This window comes from Hibiscus syriacus, unplaced genomic scaffold (genome assembly GCF_006381635.1).
Source record: "Hibiscus syriacus cultivar Baekdansim isolate YM2019G1 unplaced genomic scaffold, ASM638163v2 tig00112344_pilon, whole genome shotgun sequence".
Lineage (NCBI taxonomy): Eukaryota > Viridiplantae > Streptophyta > Magnoliopsida > Malvales > Malvaceae > Hibiscus > Hibiscus syriacus.
In genome coordinates this window covers 150,189-171,440 of record NW_024063307.1, presented here as the reverse complement: position 1 = coordinate 171,440, position 21,252 = coordinate 150,189, and the positions used below count along the sequence as shown (strand labels likewise).

Genomic DNA, 21,252 nt, shown 5'->3' with positions numbered 1-21,252 from the left:
TTTTTCAAATTTGAGTCGAATCCCTCAACTTTGCATGATATATTTATATCATATATGAAAAAAATATGAATAAGTATATATATATATATATATATATGGTTATAGAAAACCGTTTAAATTGGAATTAAATAGTATTATAATATTATAAATATTTATAATTAAATTTAAACAGAAACTCGAATAAATCAACTCGACTCAACTTAAATTTTATAAACTCGACTCCAAGTCAAATTCAAGTTATAAAAAAAAAAACTTATCAACTCAAATAACTCAAATTTTTTTAACTCGACTCGACTTGATAGAACGCTCACCCCTAATTTGTTAGATATTTTAATTTTTAAAATTAGATTAATTAGATCATAATCTTTTACTTTTTAATAAAATTAATTTTATGTTTATTTTTTATTTTAAAATTAGATCAATTAAATATTGATCTTTCATTTTTTTTTGGAGTACAAGTACCTTTCAAATTTAAAATAAACAAATTAAATTCTAACCTCTTTATTTTAGATTTTAAATTCATCACTTAGCAATTAGACTCCGACTATTGTTCTTTCTAGATTTTAAAATAAACATATATTAAATGAGATGTGCAACACGAGAACTTCTTAAAAATTGTCTATCCTAACACTAGTTATATATGTATCTTAGTTCACATAATATAAATAGGGGTGTATTCGGTTTGATTCGATTCGGTTCATGCAATTTTTCGATTTTCTCAGTTTCGTTGCTCAACCCTAATTATAAATATGTTTCATATAATATTTAAATTGAAATTCAATATTTTTTTGGACAATAAATTGTGGAAAATATATATTTGGATATTTCAAGGGTTCAGCTACGATATTTGAATGTTTTGAAATTTGAATTTATAATTTTTTATAAAAAATAATGTTATTTTTTTCGAGGAATTATATTCGAGCAATATCTACATGTTGTATATACGTTATTAATAGTTGAATTGTTTTAAAGAAATAAATGTAGATTAGACTAGTAACATATAACAACCTTAAACTCTAGCTAGGTTTAAACAGATGGGGGAAAAAAATCTGGAAAATCACGAGACATAAACCAGATGTCCACCTACCAAATCCCAGTACCAGTAGCAGAAACCATATGAAAACATTTGCGTTTCGAAAATGATACTCAACAACCACACTAACACTAGGGATGGATCGACAGTTGCACCGTCTAGAATTTTTAATTTTTATTTTATATTTTTTTTATATTTTCTATGGATTACTTAATTTAGAACATTTAAAATTTTATAACTCTACACCCTCTAAAAATTTTAATATAATTTCTTAAATTAATTCCCGCCCGTACTTGACTAACACCATTATATAACATCACCTCCAACATTTTCCCCTTCACTTTATTAATCCATGGAGATTTTAAGCTTCTCCTACAAAAGTTCCACTTACACTTCCATTTCCTTCTTTTTCCTGCCATTTCTGCTCTCCGTACTATGCCACAATGGTACCGATATCGTCCCGGTAGGCTCAGCGGCACCGCCATTGGGTGTCTTGGCGCAACTATTGATGTTCAAAGACCAGAGACTTGCCGTTGTTTACCCCGTAATCCAAGCATTCAAGAGAACGATCACAGAAGATCCGCTTAACAGGACGGGGAATTGGGTCGGACCGGATATATGCAGCTACACGGGCTTTTACTGTGATAGCCCACCCGACAATGAATCCGCCGTTGCCGTCGCCGGCATTGACTTCAACGGGTTTCTGTTAGCGGCCCCAACACTGGAAGGTTTCGTTGATAACCTCCCCGACCTGGCTATCTTCCATGCAAACTCAAACAGGTTCTTCGGTTCCGTACCGGACGTCTCGAAGCTCAGATATTTTTACGAGTTGGACATAAGCAACAACGGCTTCTCCGGCACATTCCCGACGACGGTCATGGGAGTAAAAGACTTGTCGTTCTTGGACATCCGTTTTAATTCCTTCGCCGGGGGAGTTCCGCCGGAGATTTTCAACCAAGAACTCGAAGTCCTCTTCATCAACAACAACGATTTCACCGCCAAACTACCGGAGAACTTCGGTTCGACGCCGGTTCTCTACCTCACCTTGGCGAACAACCGGCTAACCGGTCCGATCCCGCGAAGCATACGCAACCTTAACTCGACATTAGTCGAGGTTTTACTGCTGAACAACAAGTTATCAGGTTGTCTCCCTTACGAACTAGGGTTTTTGAAAGAACTTAGAGTCTTCGACGTCGAAATCAACCTATTAACTGGTCCACTGCCGATCTCCTTGTCCTGCTTGGAGAAAATCGAGCTGCTTAACTTTGCTAATAATCTGCTCTACTGGGAAGTGCCTGAGGAACTGTGTGCGCTTCCAAACTTGGTGAACTTGTCCTTGTCGGATAACTTTTTCACCAAAGTAGGTCCGGCCTGCAGAAAGCTGATAAAGAATGGTGTTCTTGAGTTGAGACAGAACTGTATCCCCGGTCTTCCCGACCAGAAATCATTGCAAGAATGTGCTGAGTTCTACGTGAAGTACATTAGGTCGTGTCCGGACCCTGAGTCGTATAAAGTCATCCCATGCAGGGAGAATGCTCCAAGGAACCATCATTTGGAAGGGTCCAAAACCATGACCAAGACCAGGAAAGCTCCCGTTACTTACAAAACTCTTTCAAGACACAAGTTTTAAGGTTTCTTTATCGGTTTGGTTTTAAGATTTATGTTTACGGTTCGAATGTTATCTTCACATTTAAAAAACACGACGTTTGATCGTATTGGCATTGTGTTTTACTACAAGGTTCTTAATAAGTTAATGACAAATGTGGACGTCACCGTTCGTATATGTACTACTGTTTTGATTTTGGATATTAAGAAGCACTCTCGAAGTTGTTTGTTTGTATATTGTCCACTTTTTATGTAATAGTAAGCATCAATATCATCTTTTTTGGCTTTCTTTATTGTTACCAAAAAAAATATCATCCTTTTTTAAATCAACAGTCTAATAGTTTATGGAACAAGGGGCCATCGCGGTCTTTCTTTAACCTAATTTTTTCTCTTAATATTTTTGTGTCGCCTTATTTTCTTCAATTGTTTTTTGTTTAGTTGACAGATCTTAATATTAGTTGTCAATCGTCGGTAATTTTTTTTTTCATATTATATTTTTTCTTGACTTTTTTCATTTTTAAATAAAAATCTTTGTTCTACTGACATATTTTTCTATACTCTTGTAGCACATTCCCTATAGTTTTCGATAAGTTTTTTTGCATACTTCTGCGGTCGTGTTGGTGCTTCCACAAATATCTTCACGCCATTTATTTTTTGATTGGCTTGTCAATGAGCACATATTGTCTGATCCACTCTTTTGTAAATGGTTGTTTGTCGAAATAATTTGAATTATGTAGCGAAGCAATCTGCTAAATTGTTTGGTTCGCTCACCACTCCTTTATCATATCGTAGAGCGTCTCATTTGACAGAGACAATGAGTTTCATGAAGGTTATTGGATTATTTTGATGTTTGGAATGTTTCATTATATTCGTATATTTGAGTTTAATATTTTTATTTTATGTATGAGTTTTTGGTGATCATTGTCTCCAATTTTCTCTTTAGATGTTTTGTAATTTTGATTCTTCCATTTTTAAATAATGAAATTCAGTTGTCATTGTTCAAAAAAAATTATGGATTAATATTTGGATTATTCAACGATTATCAATTAATTAGATACCAGCATGCTATCATAAAAATTTAATATTAAAAATGAATTTAATATTTGTACATTGCATTATATGAGACCTAATTCGTGTAACCGCAAGGGAGGCCTACGCACCATCCATCGACCATCAAATTAAAACCACGAATGGATGAGTACCATAAAGACATAGGAACCCCATGGCAATAAATTCCCAGAAACCAAACCACACATTAGTTTATATATGTACTCTGTCCCTGTCCTAGCCACAGCCTGTTTGTGTTAAATAAAGTATTGTAATAACATCTTACCATATATATATATATATATATACACGAGACAAATATATTTATAATTGTCATAAATAAAATATAACAGTTAACGATCGGTGATAGAATAATGAGCAAGAGCTTGAACAATTGAGGTATCGACATATGAAGAGAAGGTACTACGACATTCTCCAGCACCAAACACAGAAAATAAAAATTTGAAGAATATTTAAATCAAATGAATGAAAAACACAGAGAAGATATAATTTTATATTTTAAAAACAAGATTGAAAATTCGAATTCAAAAGTTTTTGAATCTCCAAAATGATAGATTTGCAGTTTTGGACGGAAGCTTGAATATTTGGGAACAACACAGAGGTGACGTAAATGTAATAAAATTCGTAATAATTATGTTTTATTGACACACCGACGCTCTTGCTTTCAATCTTCTGCCGCAATGTACGCTTTCGTTCACGTGAATCACGTGACCTCTCTGGTGAAAAACAGAACCGAAAGGCCAATACCCCCGATAAGATACTTATCCGCACGCGCCTCCAAGCCACTTATTTGAAGCGTTGTCGATCACATAGCTTCGTGGCGCGTAACGCTTCATACTCTTTCCCACGTTCGAAAAATCTTAGAATTGTACCTACCGGGTTTTGCTAACCTTACCGTCCGGTTTCTCACCCTCGCACCATATCTTTCCACAGAATGTAATCCTTCCACCACCGACATTTTTTAATATTTTTTTTGAATTCTACTTTAGAATCTACTTTTATTTATTTGTCATAAATAAATTTATATCTAAATGTATTAATAACTCAAAAAGCATAATTAGATGATAGATATCTATATCTTAATTCATTATCTACGAATTAAGGCTTAAAGGACAATTAATTATGTTCCAGTACTTATTATAAATGTTAAAATTTCAAAATTATAATTATTTTTATAATTATTATATATTATAATAAATTTTATAAGAATATAATAAATTTAATGATTTTTAAAAAAAATTAATAGTTAAAACAATAATTAAAGTACGATTTAGTGTACTTCATCCAAAAATTAAAATCTCAAGTTCTTTTTACTCCCTACTGTTCTCTCATTGACCAAATAGGACTTACCATTTCAAAGCTGGGATGCGAAATTCCCGGTTTTATAAACAGTTCTGAGCACTCATATTTTGTAGAAATATATGATAAAGGATGAAACTTTTATAAATATTACAATTCTGTACCTGAAAAGGAAGAGAAAGAAATTGCAAACGATAAAATTTGCAGAGATTAATGGACCTTGAAAATTGTATCAATCGTCATCCTCACCCGATGATGAAGAAACGGACAAAGGCGATGATGATGTCGAATTCTTACAAAACTCATATTTCTTACCGTTATCGTACTCTTTGCCGACGATGAAATGTCCCAGAGAATCTACAATTTCCACCAAATTTTCGTCGCACAAAAACTCGTTGCTAAAGCGGCTTTCAACGTCCCTCTCGATTTCATGCACGAAAACGTGGGTTTCCCCACCGCTCTTCTTGCTCCTAGCCAACACCGCCGCCGTAAAAATCGGAGCCATCCTCCCCGGAGCATCGGGGAAGTAGCCGCGTGGACCGTCGATCAATATTACATCCCAGCTCAAATCGTATATGTGGTTCGGCATGTCGTTGATCCCGAGCTTACAATCGGAGAACAGGAGGTTCTGCACCGGTCTGCACTCGTCTCCCGTGTGGGATTTCGCCAAGGATAACAGTTCCGGCATCTTTTTCACTTTGGTGGTGTACTGAACATCGTACGCTTCGATCTCCGGGTGGCTGCGCTCGAACGACGAGACCAAATACTCGCTCTCGTCGAGGAAAACGGTGTGGCCGTGGATGTTAAGGGAGTGCCAGAGGAGGGATTCATGGGTGAGACCGAAGACAAGGAAACGGCAAGGCGAGGAAGGGCAGTTATGGAGAGTCGAAGCAATGAGGGAGAGTTCGGGAGACGACATGTGGAGGGTGGTGATGTTAACGGTGGAAGCATAGTGGAGGAGGGCGGCGGTGACGGGAGAAGGTAGGGAGGAAGATGCTGCGGTGGAAAGAGAAGGGGTAGCGGTGGTTGAAACGGAGTTGGTGGTGAGAATAGTTAAGGAGAAAGCTAGAGCGAAGAAAGTGATGAAGAAGAGGAGGAAGAGACGGTGGGGGGAAGCGGCGGCGGGTTTGTGGATCGATGGGTGGAGGAGAATCAGCTTCGTGTTAGCGTTGCTGTTCTTCATGTTCTCTTCTCTCTAGAATTCTTTGATGGCGGTTTTCGGAAGTTGAGATTAAAAGCAAAGAGGAGAGGAATCACGGAGGAGATTGAGAGATGAATCTGAGCACGAATCTCGAATGAAATGGATTGACCTGGGGGAACAAGGAAATAGTAGAGGAAAGAAAGTGGTGGAGATTATTTATTGGAGGAGGAGGTGGAGCCGGAGACCGTGTCTGTAGTTTTATTACACTTTAAGCGGTGGCTGTTGTCGATGATGTTTGTTTGTTTCTACCTCGGTTGAAGTACTAATTAATTCGGTATTAACGGATGAGGGAGGATGTTGTTTGATAATTGTCTTTGAATGATTTAGAATGTATTTTTGTATTGAATTATTAAATACTATTTTACTGAATCAATCAGCATTGAATCATTTAGAGGTACGAAATAAACGCGTTGAATAATTCTATTAAGAGGCAAACAAACAACCCCTAAATCATAAAACATGAGATTCGAAGGTATGTTTATAGTGAGCGGTTCATCTATTTTTCAGTATTGATCAAAAATATTAATAATTTTATTTAGTGCGAAGGTCAATAATATAATTATCATTATTATTTGTAAATTGACATATTAGATAAATTAAAAAGTCAAAATTTAGATTTTGTTTTGTTATATCACGTGAACTTAAGAGTGTTGATAATTTTAATAAATTTGATCTATCTTGAACGAAAAAATATATTTGAATCTATACATTTGTATATATATATTATAACAATAATAAATTTAATTAACTATAATCTTTAATTTTTTTTTAAAAATAATGATGCCAACGAAATTAAATTAAAAGTATCCGTTGTTTGAATCAATGTGTAATACTATAAACAACATAGGGTTTACGTGTGAGTGGACTCGGTAAAGGAGCGTGAGGCATGGAGAAGGTAATTGATGGATGACGTTGGAACAAATAAGCATGCATTTATTAGATCGAACTTGTTTTTTTTTAATTTACTTTACTTATTATATATCCTATGCTGCTGCTTATGGTCCTAATTATCAGTAATTTATTCTGTATTATTATTAATAATATTGATTTATGAGATAGGATGTTTGGGTTTTAAGTTTAACCAACTTGAGCTTTTTGAGTTCCTCATTTTCCAAGTATGATTGCATATTTTACTCATAAATTAATTGGTCACTCCTCACTCAGTTACATGCATTATTATCATAATATGGCATGAGTTTGGAGTGATGTATACACATCGATATGCATCATTAATGATGTGCGCTGATATGTATAACTAATACAAAAATATAGAAAATTCGTAAGTGAATTTAAAATAATTTTATTTGTCATTAGATTTATAAAAGTTATAAAATAATCATTAAAGTTAGGATTTTATAAAAAAAAAAAAGAGTAGAGAATGTGAATTTTTGTTGAAGGAGAGACGTTGAATGCTAAATTAATAGAAAATATATTATTTGGCCCATCAATTATAACTGAAATTTCATTTTTGATATATTTTTAGTTATTTTTAAGTAATAATTTTTAAAAAAATAGAATTTTTAAAATTTATATATGAAAACAATTTATTTTTAAAATTAAAAATTATTTTTTAATTTTTTTTCATTCATCAGATTATTTTTAAACTAATTATTTATTAATTATGATCATATTTGTAAAATAAAAAATTTATAATTTTTGAGATCCAAAAAAAGAAATTATCAAATAATGTAATTATTTTTTTATTAAACTATATGATTCAAACATTTGAATTTTGTTTAAGAAGTTTAAACACAATTTTAAAAAATACATCCAGAATCATAAAAATAATCGAAACAATCTTTAACTTTTAATAATGTATCGAGTAATTTATATGGTATAAATTCAATATTTATAATATGATACTAAAAATAATATTTAATTTATTTATATCCATTTTGTTTTTAATTAAAAAACATAATAAAAATATTTTAATTAAAATTAACAGTAAAATGAAATTTTAGTTACAATTATTGAGACAAATGAGATATATATTTTTATTAATTTAGCATGTTAAATCACCTCTTTAATGATAGATAATGGCGTTATGCTTATTTTAAAATAAACTATAAAGTTTAATGTATATTATACAACTTTTTAAATGATGCAATTAAATTATTAATCATTAACATTTAATTCAGAATGTGATAAGACGGTTAAAAATTTTGATATAATTATATATTTAATTCGTGTTTTTGCTGGATTTTCTGTTGTATAAAACCATTTTGTTAGGTCACTTTGCAAGAAAAATCATAACAAAAACCCCTTGGTAGGTAGGGATGGCAACGGGCCGGGTTCGGGTCGGGTATTGGTCCCCGTCTCCGTCCTCGTTTAAAAAACTCGTACCTATCCCCGCTTAAAAAATCGCGGGGATTTAAACGGAGATCCCCATCGGGTAATCGAGGAAAACGTCGGGGAAACGAGTATCCCCATTTAGCGTAAACGGTTATTTAAACGGGTATCGGGTCGGGTATATATATTTAAATTAAATATATAAATATTATATATATTTAATTTAAATTAAAATTATTAATATTATATATATATATATATATATATATATATAATTATTTTTAATATTTACCGGGCCAGGTAATCAGGTAATCGGGGTGGGGATTACTAAACCCGTCCCCGTCCCCATTTAACATAAACGGTTTTCCCTTGTCCCCATCTAGCATAAACAATTTTTTTTCGTCCCCGTTTAATTCGATTTTCGATTTTCCTCGTCGAGTTCAGGTTTTTTTTTGCCATCCCTATTGGTAAGTGTGTAGGTGTGATTAAGTTACAACTCAAATTAAGCGCTAAACGCCAGGATTAATGATAACAAAACAAAAGCTTGTCTTGATTAAGAGAAAAGGGTGGGCATTGATTACTCTTTCGAAAAAAAGGATGAGTTAGGTGCCGCAGTCTTAATATACGGTTAAATAAAGACGCTATCAGAAATATTAATATTTTTAACATTTCTGGTAAAACATTTTCTAAAACATTATTTTTTTTCTACCGAAAATGTTTAATATTTCCGGTAAAACGCTACCTAAAACGTTATTTTTTCTACCGAAAATGTTAATATTGCATTCTACCGGAAATTAGTCAATGAAATTAACATTTCTGGTAAAAAAATAATATTTTAAATATCGTTTTACCGAAAATGTTAAAAAAATATTAACATTTCTGAAAAAAAAATTTCTTTAACTGTATATTAAAGTTGTCATACAACGGAACTATCCCTTGAAAAATATGTACCCATCTCACCCTACACTCTTTCGATATAAAAAAATAGTTATATTATTGTACAATATTTTTAATCATTTTTCAATAAAAATGTTATTTTTAATCACATAATGAGTGATGGAATTTCTATATCTACAAACATTTTAATTATTTAATAACAATATTTTAACACGTGACTTCTTAAACCACATTTTCTTCACTAATACATTTTAAATAATATTTTTTTATTTAGCTAACGTGATTGTAAAATAATATTTGTTCTAAATTTTCTCAATCATCTGACAATAAACACTCAATCACCCTCCAGTAGCCGCTAGTATTTGAACCCGTGACCTCTATAAACAACAACAATCCTTTAACCGCCGAAATAAATTGGTTCGTGCACCTTTTAAAAATATTTTTTCTTAACAGTTTTTGGAAGCAATGATAAACTAACCTTTGACCTATGGTTCTCAATTGAATTAATTTGACCAATTCATTTATGATGGTTATGGCGGTTAAAATAAGTTGTGTCAAGTTGATTATCGTCTATAAATTTTTATATTTTAGTTGATTGACTTAATTAACTTTTAATATATAATTTTAGAAATATTATAATATATAAGTGTTTAACTAAAATCTCAATTCACTTTAATTTAATTTAATTTAATTAAATGAATCGACTTAACTGAATAATACTAAATCTGTCTATTAATATATTAAAGGGTAATGGTTCCCTAACTATAGGATATTGTTTTATTAAGTCTCTCGACTATTAAAAATTACAAAATGTTCACTTGACTATTCATTATATTTCAAACTCGTATTTTTTCATTAAAAAAATCAACGACCATCTAAGTTGGACGTTAACATACTGACTGAGATATGATAATCGATTGGGATTATGATATCATGTTTTATCATTTCTCAGTTAATAAATTAACGTACAACTCAGACTGTCGTTAATTTTTTAAAGGAAAAAGAAGAGTTTGGAACATAATGAATAGTCAAGTGACCATTTTGTAACTTTTAATAGTCAAGAGTATTAATAAAGTAACTTCCTATATTCAAAAAATTATTTTGTAACTTTTAATAGTTGAAGGACTTGATAAAATAATTTTATAGTGAAACGGACATTTATATTTACCCTATATCAAAATAAAACATTTGATACTTGAATTGGTTTTTAAAACTTTTAATCCAATCAGGCGATTATTTCCTTGTGAAAAGGAAGATGGCCTTGTCGAGTTCACGGACGACCCAATTTAAATAGGTAGAAGCAACCCACACGACATCTCAAGTCAAGAAGCCCAGCTATCTCTACCCATTTCATTATTATTATTATTGTTGGATTGATTAAAAAAATGCACAAATTTCAGTGTTAAAATTGAAACATTTTAAAGTTTGATGGTAAAATTTATATAAACAATAAAATTCAGTGACATTTGGAATAGTTCATCCAAACTTTTCTATCAGACAAATAGAGAGGATAGTAAAAAATCAACGTAGATGCAGGAAATATACGTATATGGTTTACTTCAAAAGCATTAATGATTCTAGCTAAGCCAACGTTAACCCTTGCTTTTTAACAGGCTCACCAGACAGGATTAAATTCCTCAATTCGACGTGGAAGTCGTACACGGCAACGGCGACCGACTTAAAGGGAGATCTAGAACGCTTGTTTCGTCCGTGTACTGGAAAAACAATAGCCAAGATCATGATCTCTGCTCTCGATCTCGGCGTCACCTTTCACTCGAACGTTTTATATGCAGGGCAGCTCTAACAACGTTTCCCCTCGTAATGATTCCTACCTTTGAGATGCAAATAGAAATCAATCAGAAATCATCCCTGGCTAATACGAATTCAAGAAGCATATATCGGTGTATGTGTGTGTGCACGTGTGTTTGTGTATACGGAAACATATAAAGAACATAACGGTCCACGGGGAACTTCTTACTAGCTTGCCATCACCATCTACCACCGGTAGTCGACGATACTTGGTCTCAAGCAACAACCTGATATGAGAAACGTCAGAGTAAGAAACATCTACATAACACGATAAACGCATTCGATGCGTTACAAGAAGCTGGAAAAAGAATACCTAGCAGCATCTTCCAGGTTTGTTGTTTCACGAACAACAAGCGGGGAAGGCGTCATCAAGTCTCCGACCACTTTCCCGTGTTTTTGTTCATCAATTTCTGTATTTCATTGAATGTCTGCCATGGCAACCCAGAATTAGAAAAAGAAAGCAACAGTTGTAACGCCACACATTCATAATTTAGATCTATTTTGCCTGAAACCAGGTATTCCATATTCGAAAATATAGAGAAAACGGAAAAAAATGCTCGGATGAATGCACACGCATGTTGTTAATCCGATAAAATTATCAAGCGGTAACATTGAAATATCTAGAATGTGAAGGAATTTAGTATTGGAATAATGGCACTTCACAATATAAACAATTTCAAACGAAACCGAAGATCCGAAAGCAGATTGCTTACTTACTTTCCAAGAACTATCAACATCGGGAAACAGGGTCGTGTCATTTTGGCTGCTACCTGATGGATAAAAACCTCAGTGACCATTAGGACACAGTTAAAAGAGAAACCGAATATGAACCAGGGTGGAAAGACTCCATAGCTCATTAAATTGAATAACAAGCTACAAAATAACACAAGAGGCGATATATATCCATCGAACTCCGAAGCAGGTGTAGCATTCACCTCTTATTACGTTTCCGACGTGCCCATATAAACACTTAATAAATATGCATGATAGAGACGCTACTCTAAGCAAACCTTGTATAGAAGTTTAACTCATTACCAAGCATCAAAACCAACTACCTGAGATAGAGTCAAGTGCCAACAAATCATAATCCGAAACAACGCCAACCTGCAATATAGAAGCCGGTCAGTGCTAGTTCAACGAAGACGGCCGGAATTCTCAAGACCAGACCATTAATCTACTCCAAGACCATCTTCTCTCATTGAAAAGAATCTCAATCGAACCTAACCATGATCATTAAGAACTATGCGTATCCAAACACAAGTTAACAAACGACAACTTTGTGCATTCATAGGCACATACCAAATAACTAACAAGATATCAAAATGCCATGTCCAAGAAACATACATGGTTCTCAGTTAAGCAAAAGAGGAAATAGAAAAAGTAGCTGAAAATTTACCAAATTCCAGTCATCATCAATGACTGGGAAGCCAGTGACTCTCCTCTCCACAAGTGCCTCCAATGCTGAAATTCCAGAATTTCACCACAAAATTAGGACTCATAATACATAAATGGTGAATAAGTAAAGTTATAAAGGATCATTTGATACCCTCGTCCACGCTTGTTGTCGCTTTGACAACATGTAAATCCTCTTTCCGGTCATGAAATCACCCACTGTATAATTCCCATTTCTTGACTACAAAAAAAGAACAAAACCATGTTAAAAGAAACAATCTTTTAAAAGGAAGATCCCCAAAAGAGGGCAAGAGAAGGGTTACGGGAACTGAGTTGGCGATGAGTCCAGCAGCCGACCGAAAAGAGCCTCCTTTGGGTTTTGGAAGAGACAATGAAGGTACAACCTTGTCGGGATGATGGTACAAGGAGACAACGCAGGATTGCTTGGAGTGGAGGAAAGATTTGAGAGAAGGGATTGGTTCAGGGTTTGACAATTAGCTAATGAAATCGAAGCCATGTTCGTTAAAAAAAACTTTTTTTTACAGAGGAGAAAAAAAGGAAAGATTTGATGAATTTAAAGCCGAAAAAAGGGAAAAGGAACTTTGGGTATTGATAAAAGGGAGAAAACTGAGAAGTGGAGATTGAAAGAATAAGAATAATGATGGAAAAAAAAGGGGTGAGTGGTTGTTCCACTCAAACAGGAGACTTGAGGGGGGAGAGAGGGGGAGAGAGATTAATAGGTCGGTACCGTGTGGTACTTTGTTGTTCTTCTGTGTTTAATTTATTATTAGTCCATGTACTTTTAATATTTTTACATTTTAATCTCTTGATTTTCATTTTTAAGAATTTAATCCTCTCCACTTTATATATAGCTTAGGATCCACTTATATATATATATTTAAGTTTTACAAGTTTATTGGATTTTTTTGAAAGGAGGATGTTTTGTAATATAAGAGGATTCAACATACAAACAAGACAAAAACACGAGCCTCGTTAAAATAATCTCCCTAATTCTAGATGGAGGGAAAATAATACACCATGTAGTTATTAGCAACCTTGGTCGAAAACCTTGACAGAATCCAGTAAATTAAACACAAACCACTAACCGACCTATTGAAACCACAAAGTACGATAGTAACATTAATAGGAACCCTACTGAGTTCCTGGAGACTGAACCAAATTGCACCAAATCTCAAGAGCTCGGCATATACCCTCGCAAACTCAACCATTCATTAGGTATTGAACTCTATACATTATAGGATTGTTAGGTGAGTAAAAATATACAGTTGAGATTGTTTTATTATTTTTTGAGTGAATATCTTTTTATTTCTTACTGTTAATCGCAATAGTTTATTTTTACTTATTCAATTACCCTAAATCATGTAAAACTAAAATGTTTGACATTGTACAAATGGATCCCCCTCTCTCTCTATCTATTTGCATAAATAATTAGGGTTTGTTTGATTTCAAACTAAAAGTATAGTATAAAAAACAAAAGCACGTGATTAATTTCTCTACTCTTCTAATTTATTAATCAGAATATATTTAATAAACTATTGAAAGACTTTAAATAAATTATTATTGTTAAAAGAAATAATCAAAATCTACAAAATTTCTATCACAATGTCATTAATTGAATTTAATTATTAAATCAATAAAGTAGAAGAATCAAAATTGTAACTAAAAGTAGAGAGATTAAATTGTAAACGTGCAAATACCATAGGGACTGAAATTAAAGTTAGACCTTCTTGTTTTTACTTCAAAGTCCCCACACTTGTGCGCCAATTATGTTTTTGTCCGCACACTCAAGCGCCAATTAAGCATTTGTCGGCTCCAAGTGGAGATCTTCAACAGCTTTGCAAGAAAATTGTGACTCATCAATCTTTTATTAATTATTCAAACAAGTTAACTTTTTTTTTCTCATTTACTTAAAATTAAAAGATTAATGCTGATGGTTTGATTAAATTATACTATTTAATTTATATTTCTGTGTAACAATCGTTAAAATTATTCAAAAATATATTTAAAAAACATCTTGTTGATTTTCTTTTCTCATATGATATAATAATTTGTAATAAGTCATTACAACTCTTTTTCTATTGAGAAACAAATAAGTAAATATTTATGATTTTAAATTTTATGTTTAATTGGTATAACATTTTTAAAAAATTTATATGGGTAAACTACATAATTGGTCACTTTCGTTTGAGTTTTATAAATTTCTCATCACTGAATTCAAAAATATAATATTTGGTCACTTTTGTTTGTTTTAATTAAGATATGATCACTGAATGTTAATAGTTGTTAAACCTTTAATGGTTTGCTGATGTGGCACGGTAAATATCTAAAATTAAAATTACTTTGTTTCCATGTAGATAATACACAGATTAAGTTTTGATCACTTTCCTTTTATATTTATACACTTTTGATCATCAAATTAAAAAAACATAAGTTTTAGCCACTTACGTTATTTTTTATTAAGTTTTGGTCACTTACGTTATTGTTTTTAAGTTTTGGGCACTTGGACATTGAATGTCGTTAGTTTGATGATGTGACACATTAATGAAATGGTTTAATTTTTATTTTAACCCCTAAACTTTGGATAAAATATTGATTATGTGTCATTTTGTAAATTCAAATTAGTGTAGGGACAACATTTTAATTTACCTATATTTTTTTATTTTTTCTCCCCAACCATCAATATTGCTCATCTTCTCTCAACTTTTTCTTCAGGCATCTCTGCTCCATTGCAATAACCTTCTTGTTTCTAATTATTAGTTGAAATTATCTAAAATCAAATTAGGTGCGTTCTCAATTTTAAGAAAATGTATAAAAAGAAGTAATGAAGATCATGAAAAACACAGAGAATTCGTCATTAAAACTCTGAAAAGATTAACCACCACAGCCACACCACTACCTCGAGCCGAGAAGACTAGAGTTTCTTCAATGTTATTGTTATTAGCAATACAATACCAGTTTCCATATTTGACGTGTTGTTGACCAACGAAATCCCCATGATGTGAAAGATCATCGTGAACATTTCGTCTCATCCAAACATGATCAACCTCTATGATGTTTACGAAGATCAAACCGACATTCACTTAGTACCAGAGCTCTACTCCGGAGGTGAGTTGTTCGGCCATGCAGCAATGATGCGGTGGCAGTGGTGCGACAGATCACCCTAATTGCAAGGGTTAGCAGTGATTCATAAGATGAACATTGTTCATAGGGATCTATAATTGAAAAAATTGCTTGTTCTTGAGCAAAAAACAAAGATTCGATGTTGAAGATCATGGATTTTGGATTGAGTTAAATGGGTGAATTCACAGATTCAGTTATCAGGTTGTTTGGATCCATTGATTTCACCGGAGGCAATTTCTCAAGGGAAAATCACCACGAAGAGTTATATCTGGTTATCGGGTTATTTGGATCCATTAATTTGTCTTATTGTTCCTTGTTGGATTTGGCATTCTGCAAACTCAATCTTTGGAAATTGAATCTTAGTAGTATAACTAAGATTACCCAACTTCATTTTATCTCTAAATGTCTACCCTATCTTTTTTCTTTGAATTTATGGTGTTATTATTGTTATCGAAAGTTAAAAATCTTGCATTATTATTAAAATGAAACGCGAGTCCTTGAAATAAGACAAATGAAGCATTGGAGCAATAGATGTATGAAGAAGAACCATGAAGAAGCTGAACAACGATGAGGTTAGAAAAAAACTTATTAAAAATAGATAAATTGAAATGTTGTCCCTAAACTAATTTGAATTTAAAAACAAACTCATAATCAATATTTTGTTTAAAGTGTAGGGTTAAAATAAAATTAATCTATTTACTAACAAATCATGTCATCAAACTAACGACATTTAACGTCCAAGTGACCAAACCTATAAATGATAACAAAAGTGGCCAAACTTAATAAAACGATAACGTAAGTGTCCAAAATCTATGTTTTTTTTAATTTTGTGAGAAAAAGTGTGTCATACCCTAATTTTATCAGAACATTTCAATTGGATCAAATGAGATCGAAGACTAATAAGTTGCTCACGTGTGGACGTCGAATTATCCAGTTGTCATTGGTGTGTGCCTTTACTTAATGAGATTATTCGATTTGGATGATCATCTATGTTTGTGATGGGATTTAGAGACAAAATATGTTTAACATCTTTATTAACACCAATTACCCAAAAAAATGTCTCAAATGTCCGACAACAAACACATTATAGTCCATTTACAAACCCAAATAAACCATACATGTACAACAACCCATCAGTAATGTCCCAAACATTAAGGTCTAACAGCTAGAAGCTTGTGCCTTCAGACGAAATAAATTATGGTTTTATATCAACCCTAGTGCCACCAAAACATTGTAGCCGTTAGATCTAGCCTTGATATAATGGCTCATATTGAACCAGGTTATATTCAGGGCTTTATAACCTTAATCCTAAGGACCAACATCGATAACCATATCACATAGTGGTCTCTCAGCCTTCGCACTGAACAGTTCCAACAACTGCACGTGAACCCTCGTGGTACCCTGTAACATCCCAAAATCGAAGCTAGTGACTAAGATGTAAGTTTTGAAACTTTGAGGTTTAATTTTAAAAAATTTAAAAGTTTATGTATGAAAGTGAAATATTATTGTATTAGATTAAATGATAATTATGGAATGATTAAAGGGTATTATGGTAAATTAAAAGATATTTTATCTCCTTATTTAGGGAGATAACACGTGGGACGAAGAGAAATATCCAGAAGCTTATTCTTCTTGCTTTCTTCTTCTTCCCGTAAGCTCCATGGCAAAGGTAAGTTTAATTTCAGTTGGTTAATTCTTAAGTTTTAAGCTTAGTTTTGATTCTTGGTGTGCTAAGAAACATTAATTAGAGATTAAAGTATGTTGAAACTCCAAAATATGAATGAAGAGTTTTTAAGTGAATTATTGAAATAGAAGGAGTTAATAGATTTTGAAGTTGATTTTGACTTATCAATGGTTAAATTAAAAGATATGAAGTGTTAGAAGTGCATGTAGAATATGTTGCAAATTTGGTGTAATTCTTGAATTACATATGGAATACAGTATTTTGAGATTAAAGATGTGATAATGAGTAGTAATAAGTTTAAGTATGAGTAGGTGAGTTAAGTACACGTGAAGGAATGAAATATGAAGTGTTTGGAGTTGAAATGAAGTAATTTTCGTGCTTAAAATGTAATTTATAGGCAATGGGTATCGGTACCCATTCAACAGGTATCGATACCTCAAGAGTAAAATTCATGAAGATATTCAAAGGGTACTAATACCTTAAGTATGGTATCGATACCCCCTTGAAACAGAAAAATTATCGAATGTAATTTGGGTATCGATACCTAGGCAGTGTACCGATACCCCAGTTAAGGGATGTACCGATACCCTATAGAGTGTACTGATACATACTTTAATCAAGAATGAAAGTAGCCTTTCCTTTAGTTAAGAAATGAAGGATTAGAATCATGATATTGGGAATGTTGATATGTATATAATATATATGATTGTGTATATATCGATCGAGACATATGTGTTCCATGTGTGCATATGTTTAGATGTTAAGTGCATATCCATATGTGATCGATGTAGATATGATTATGTGTCTATATGAATGTTAAAATCTGTGACCCTATGAGAATGTTACATGATATATATATAGATGAACTTGTAATATATGAACATAAGAGATAAGATATAGGACAAGAGATAGATAAAAGTAATCGATATGATTATATGTTATATGAATACAAAAACATATGATATGTGAATTATATGAAAATATTCTATGTGTAAGTGATTTATGTGTCTAAGTGACTATGAAAAATGTGATAGTGAGCTATATGAAAAAGAATACAAGTAAAAGTGAGAAGCTATGTGCTACGCGAAAGTAAATTATGTGGCTATGTGAATATGTGAAATGACATAAATAATAATGCCCATGTTATGTGTTATGAGAGCTAGGGGTATAGTTGGCATGTCAAGAGTCGAGGATTTTATGTGGTCCTTCGGGACATATGTGTTCTATGTGGTCCTTCAGGACATAGTGGTCCTTCGGGATAAATTCTGCGCCCCTAGTGGGAATTATACGAGTTGTGGTGACAACATATGTGCACAACCTCTATGTACTCACATACCTTACGTTCTCAGAAGTATACATGAGCTTTAAAGATAAATAACTTGTTATGATTATATGTGTGTTCCTTTGTGAAATGGTATATGTGCTTGTATATGATATGAGATTGGTAATGGTTCATGTATTGTTTTGATTTAGAGTTTACATTATATGTTATGTTAAATATATGCTCATATGATAAAAGGAATTAGTGATAACAAAATAAGTAATGATAAGCATGCTAATGATGGGTTAAGTATGTATACACGTATGATGTTATGTTCATGATATGTACATGTTTGTTATTAATTAGTTATAGTTATATTGTATATTTACATGTCTCACTAAGTCAATGGCTTAGTGTGTGAGTGTTTCACACGTAGGTTTCAATGAGCTTATGGATCAACGGGAAGCAAGATAGGTCAGTTCTCTTTACCGAAGGTCAGATCAAAAGAGAAATGAATAATATGTATTTTATTATATAACATCTAGTTGGCATGTATTTAAAAGAGTAAATTGTATAAGCTCTGATAAGTTTGTAAACTCTTTAATTTAAATGTTTGTGTAATTTATGTATTTTGGATTAAAAATGTTAGCAAATTCATTCTTTTGGAAAAAGTAAAAGTTTTGAAAAGTCAATGTGACACCTTGGACTCGTATTCGAGTCGGGTACGGGTTGGGGATGTTACATACCCTCATTCCCCTAAGCCTCCATATCCAGTATTCTAATTAGCCCCAACTCAATCTGTAACACCACAAATTATAGGATAGTAGTTTCAGGTTTACCTGAGAGGTAAGTGGATCATGTGAAATTACAAATTAAGTTATTGGGCTTAATTAGGTTGGCTTTGGGGCCCAATTAGTCATAAAAATGATTTTTGAATGTGATATAAAATACAAAGGACCGAAAGTGCAATTAGACCCTTGAGTGAAATGGAAGTTGATTTTAGGGTTTTTATTATGTTTTGGATGTGGGTTCCTCCCATACAGCTCTTCATCATCTTATTTTCTCTTATCCTTCCCTCTCCTAGCTTCTATAACCTCAAGTATTGGTAAGATTTAATTTTATTAATTTAATGAAGTCTAAAATCCATCTCTTTTACTTCTTGCAACATTCTTATGTAAGAATATCCTTGTGTCTTTGTTGGTTTGAGGAAAAAATCGTGGAAAAAAATGGTGAAAATCAACCAAGTCAAAAATGATAGTGCTTGGTAGCTAAATGAGCTTTATTTAGGGATTTTAAGATCAATGTAATGTATTTATAATCCTTTGGAGTATTAAGGTTGCATAAATTTATGGTTTTTGCTAAGATTTGGTGATTTGAGCATTTTAGGGTTTCTCTTTGATTTCTCAACCAAATCACGTTTTGGGTGTTAATAGCATGTTTTAATAATGCCAAATGACCTTAAATAATTTACTAAAGCTTTTAAATAAGTTTAAAACCAACACATGATGGTTGGGGTTATTTTTTAGTATTCCCAAGCTTAAGAAGATCATTCCCAGAAAAAGGATCGATCCCTCGACCAAAGGGATCAATCCTATAGTTTCTGTCCAACAAAGTATTGATCCCTCGGGATAAAGAATCGATCCATTTTCAAAAAGATTGATCCCTTTGAGAAAAAGATTGATCCCTCGAAATAAATGATCGATCAATTCTCTGTTTTGCTCGACGAACAAGGATGGATTTGCATTCATTAGAGCTCATAAGTGTTATTGAATATTCTTTTGACCTATTTAAGGTACGTAAGATTTAAATATGGTCCGTAATAGTAAGACTTAGTCCGTGAGGGACATAAATGACTCAACATACCTAAAAATACTCGTAGGAGTATGTTACATTGGGTGTAACTATATTAAGCATAATACACTAAAGTATCTTCAATTGAGGATGTTTTCGGATAGTTGGGATTGAGGATCAGTATATGAGGTACTTAATGAGCGATACGATAAATATGTCAGCTTTAGTATCAACAAAGAGCTTGGTGTTTCGAGAACATCAATGAACCGAAAATGAATAAGTCATTCCACTACTTCAAGGGGTATTGAGAGAAATACGATAAGAGCTTAAAAGTGTTGTTACCCCGTAATGAGCTCGAGTCAGGTATTGGGCTAACCAATAATCATTTAGTGTATTGTAAACACCATAATCACCGAAAAATTGTGAAACGCTTAGAGAATTATCTAGAGGTATAAATGAGTAAAATACCTTATAAGTATTAATACCCCTCCTAGAACGTCATAGGCAAGAGGACGAGCAGGATAGTCTCAGGTGAATGAGATATTACATCACATGACTTCAATAAGTTTAGTAGCGAGTGATCGAGTTATTTCGTCTGCTGTAATGTGGCATCAGTTGATGTATGTTAAGGCGTAACTCTAGATAAGAGCCTTATAATAATAATGAGATAATAACATTAATTGTGTGATAGCCATAAAAGCCTTATGAGGTAAGATTCCATAATACATATGCCTTTGTGTGTCGTTCGGGAAACGATGAAGACACCCGAGTTACTTTAGCAG

The 21,252-nt window shown here is 32.7% G+C and overlaps 2 protein-coding genes and 1 pseudogene across 2 annotated transcripts; 1 reads left to right on the top strand and 2 right to left on the bottom strand.

The window, feature by feature from the left end:
- The first annotated feature begins 1,385 nt into the window (after window positions 1-1,385).
- LOC120178093 (uncharacterized protein At4g06744-like) lies at window positions 1,386-2,703 on the top strand. Its single transcript, XM_039184041.1, has one exon. The coding sequence runs from the start codon at window positions 1,386-1,388 to the stop codon at window positions 2,661-2,663; it is 1,278 nt and encodes a 425-aa protein (XP_039039972.1). The 3' UTR covers window positions 2,664-2,703.
- Window positions 2,704-5,128: 2,425 nt separating this feature from the next.
- LOC120178094 (protein IRX15-LIKE-like) lies at window positions 5,129-6,343 on the bottom strand. The gene has a single exon (XM_039184042.1). It carries the CDS (start codon window positions 6,186-6,188, stop codon window positions 5,238-5,240), a length of 951 nt encoding a protein of 316 aa, XP_039039973.1. The 5' UTR covers window positions 6,189-6,343; the 3' UTR covers window positions 5,129-5,237.
- Window positions 6,344-10,905: 4,562 nt separating this feature from the next.
- On the bottom strand, window positions 10,906-13,268 carry LOC120178103 (annotated as a pseudogene).
- Window positions 13,269-21,252: the final 7,984 nt, after the last annotated feature.